The 1,262-nt window shown below is 72.6% G+C and overlaps 1 protein-coding gene across 1 annotated transcript; it reads right to left on the bottom strand.

Annotated features, from left to right (window-relative positions):
- Positions 1–29: 29 nt before the first annotated feature.
- Positions 30–1,196, bottom strand: LOC146584351 (EEF1A lysine methyltransferase 3-like; the record flags this gene model as incomplete). The annotated part of the gene is made up of 2 exons (XM_085324913.1): positions 30–619; positions 945–1,196. Coding segments are annotated over 2 exons (644 nt in total), but the record flags the coding sequence as incomplete, so codon positions are not given.
- Between the last annotated feature and the right edge of the window lie 66 nt (positions 1,197–1,262).

Here is a 1,262-nt window from a genome sequence, read left to right as displayed (position 1 = left end):
GCCCCCCCCCCCAGCACCCGGCAGCCGGGTTCAGCACGGCACCGCCAAGGCCCCGCGGGGTCTCGGGGCTGTTTAATGCACTGCAGGGCGGCTCCCGGGACACCCCAGGCGGGCTGGATCAACGCCCTCGGCTGTGACCCCCCCAGCGCCTCTGGCGCCGTCGGCGCCGTCCTCGGGCAAGCGACGGGCCCCCAGCTGCAGGTTCGGGCCCCGACTCGGGGCTGGGCTCAGCCCTCGGGCCGCCAGGTCACCCTGTACACGTTGATGTTCTGCTCGTCATCGCGGCAGACGAGCTCCACGAGGAAGTGCTGGGGCAGCAGCGTCTCGAAGAAGAGGCCGGTGCCGTGCTCCCGCCGCATCTTGGAGGAGAGGTAGGCAACGGAGCCGGGCCCGCAGAGGTGCCGCAGCGTCCCCACGAGCAGCGCGAACGTCTCCGGCAGGTACACGATGTCGGCGCCCAGCACCACGTCGTAGCCGCTGGGGAAGGTGCCGTGGTCGAGGCCCCAGGAGAGGGCGCGGACGCGGGGCTGAGGCACCAGCGTCTCCGGCACGTTCCTCCTCACGTTCTCCCGGATCTGCTCCAAGGCCACGGGCAGGTCCGTGATGGTCACGTCGCCTCCTGAGGGCACGAGAGTGACGGGGCTCAGGACGGCGGTCAAACCTCCCCGATCTGCTCCCCGCACGCCAGACGCGGAGGCCTCGCGGACCTGCCGCTGCCCAAAGCGCCCTAAAAGAAGCGCCTGCTTCCGTCACCRAGTCCCAATAAACACGGGGCAGCTCTCTGCACCCTGCCAGTCATTGCGCCGCGCTCCCAGCTCCTTACTGGGCTCTTACTGGAGCCGGCCGCCGAGGCGCAGGGCCCACGGAGGGGTGGGACTGGCCCTCCGCGGGGGTGAGGCACCCGCCGTGCCCCAGCGCCAGCCCCACCGGGTCCCCGTGCCCACCCAGCAGCGCGGCGAGGATGCCCACGATGCCGGTGCCRGCACCGAGCTCGATGACGCTCTTGCCCTGGAAGTCCAGGCGCTGCTCCTCGAAGTACTCGCACAGGGCCAGGGCCTGCGGGGGAAGCAGGGCAGCGGCGTCACCCCTCGGCCCTGGGGCCGCCCCCCCGTCCCAGCTGCCGGGGTCCCCACACGGCGCACGGAAGCCCCCGGCCAGGGCCAGACCCCCTCTGTCCTCCGGCGCCCTCGGGGTCCCTATGGGTCCCCCCCCTCCCCCGTTCCCGAGGGTCCCCCCGGGTCTCCCCCACTCCTCGGTATCCC

The sequence above is a fragment of the Rhea americana genome, unplaced genomic scaffold (genome assembly GCF_003343005.1).
Source record: "Rhea americana isolate MKP2758 unplaced genomic scaffold, rheAme1 scaffold_945, whole genome shotgun sequence".
Taxonomy (NCBI): domain Eukaryota; kingdom Metazoa; phylum Chordata; class Aves; order Rheiformes; family Rheidae; genus Rhea; species Rhea americana.
Note: the sequence above shows the minus strand (reverse complement) of the source record. Positions and strands in the feature narration are given on the sequence as shown.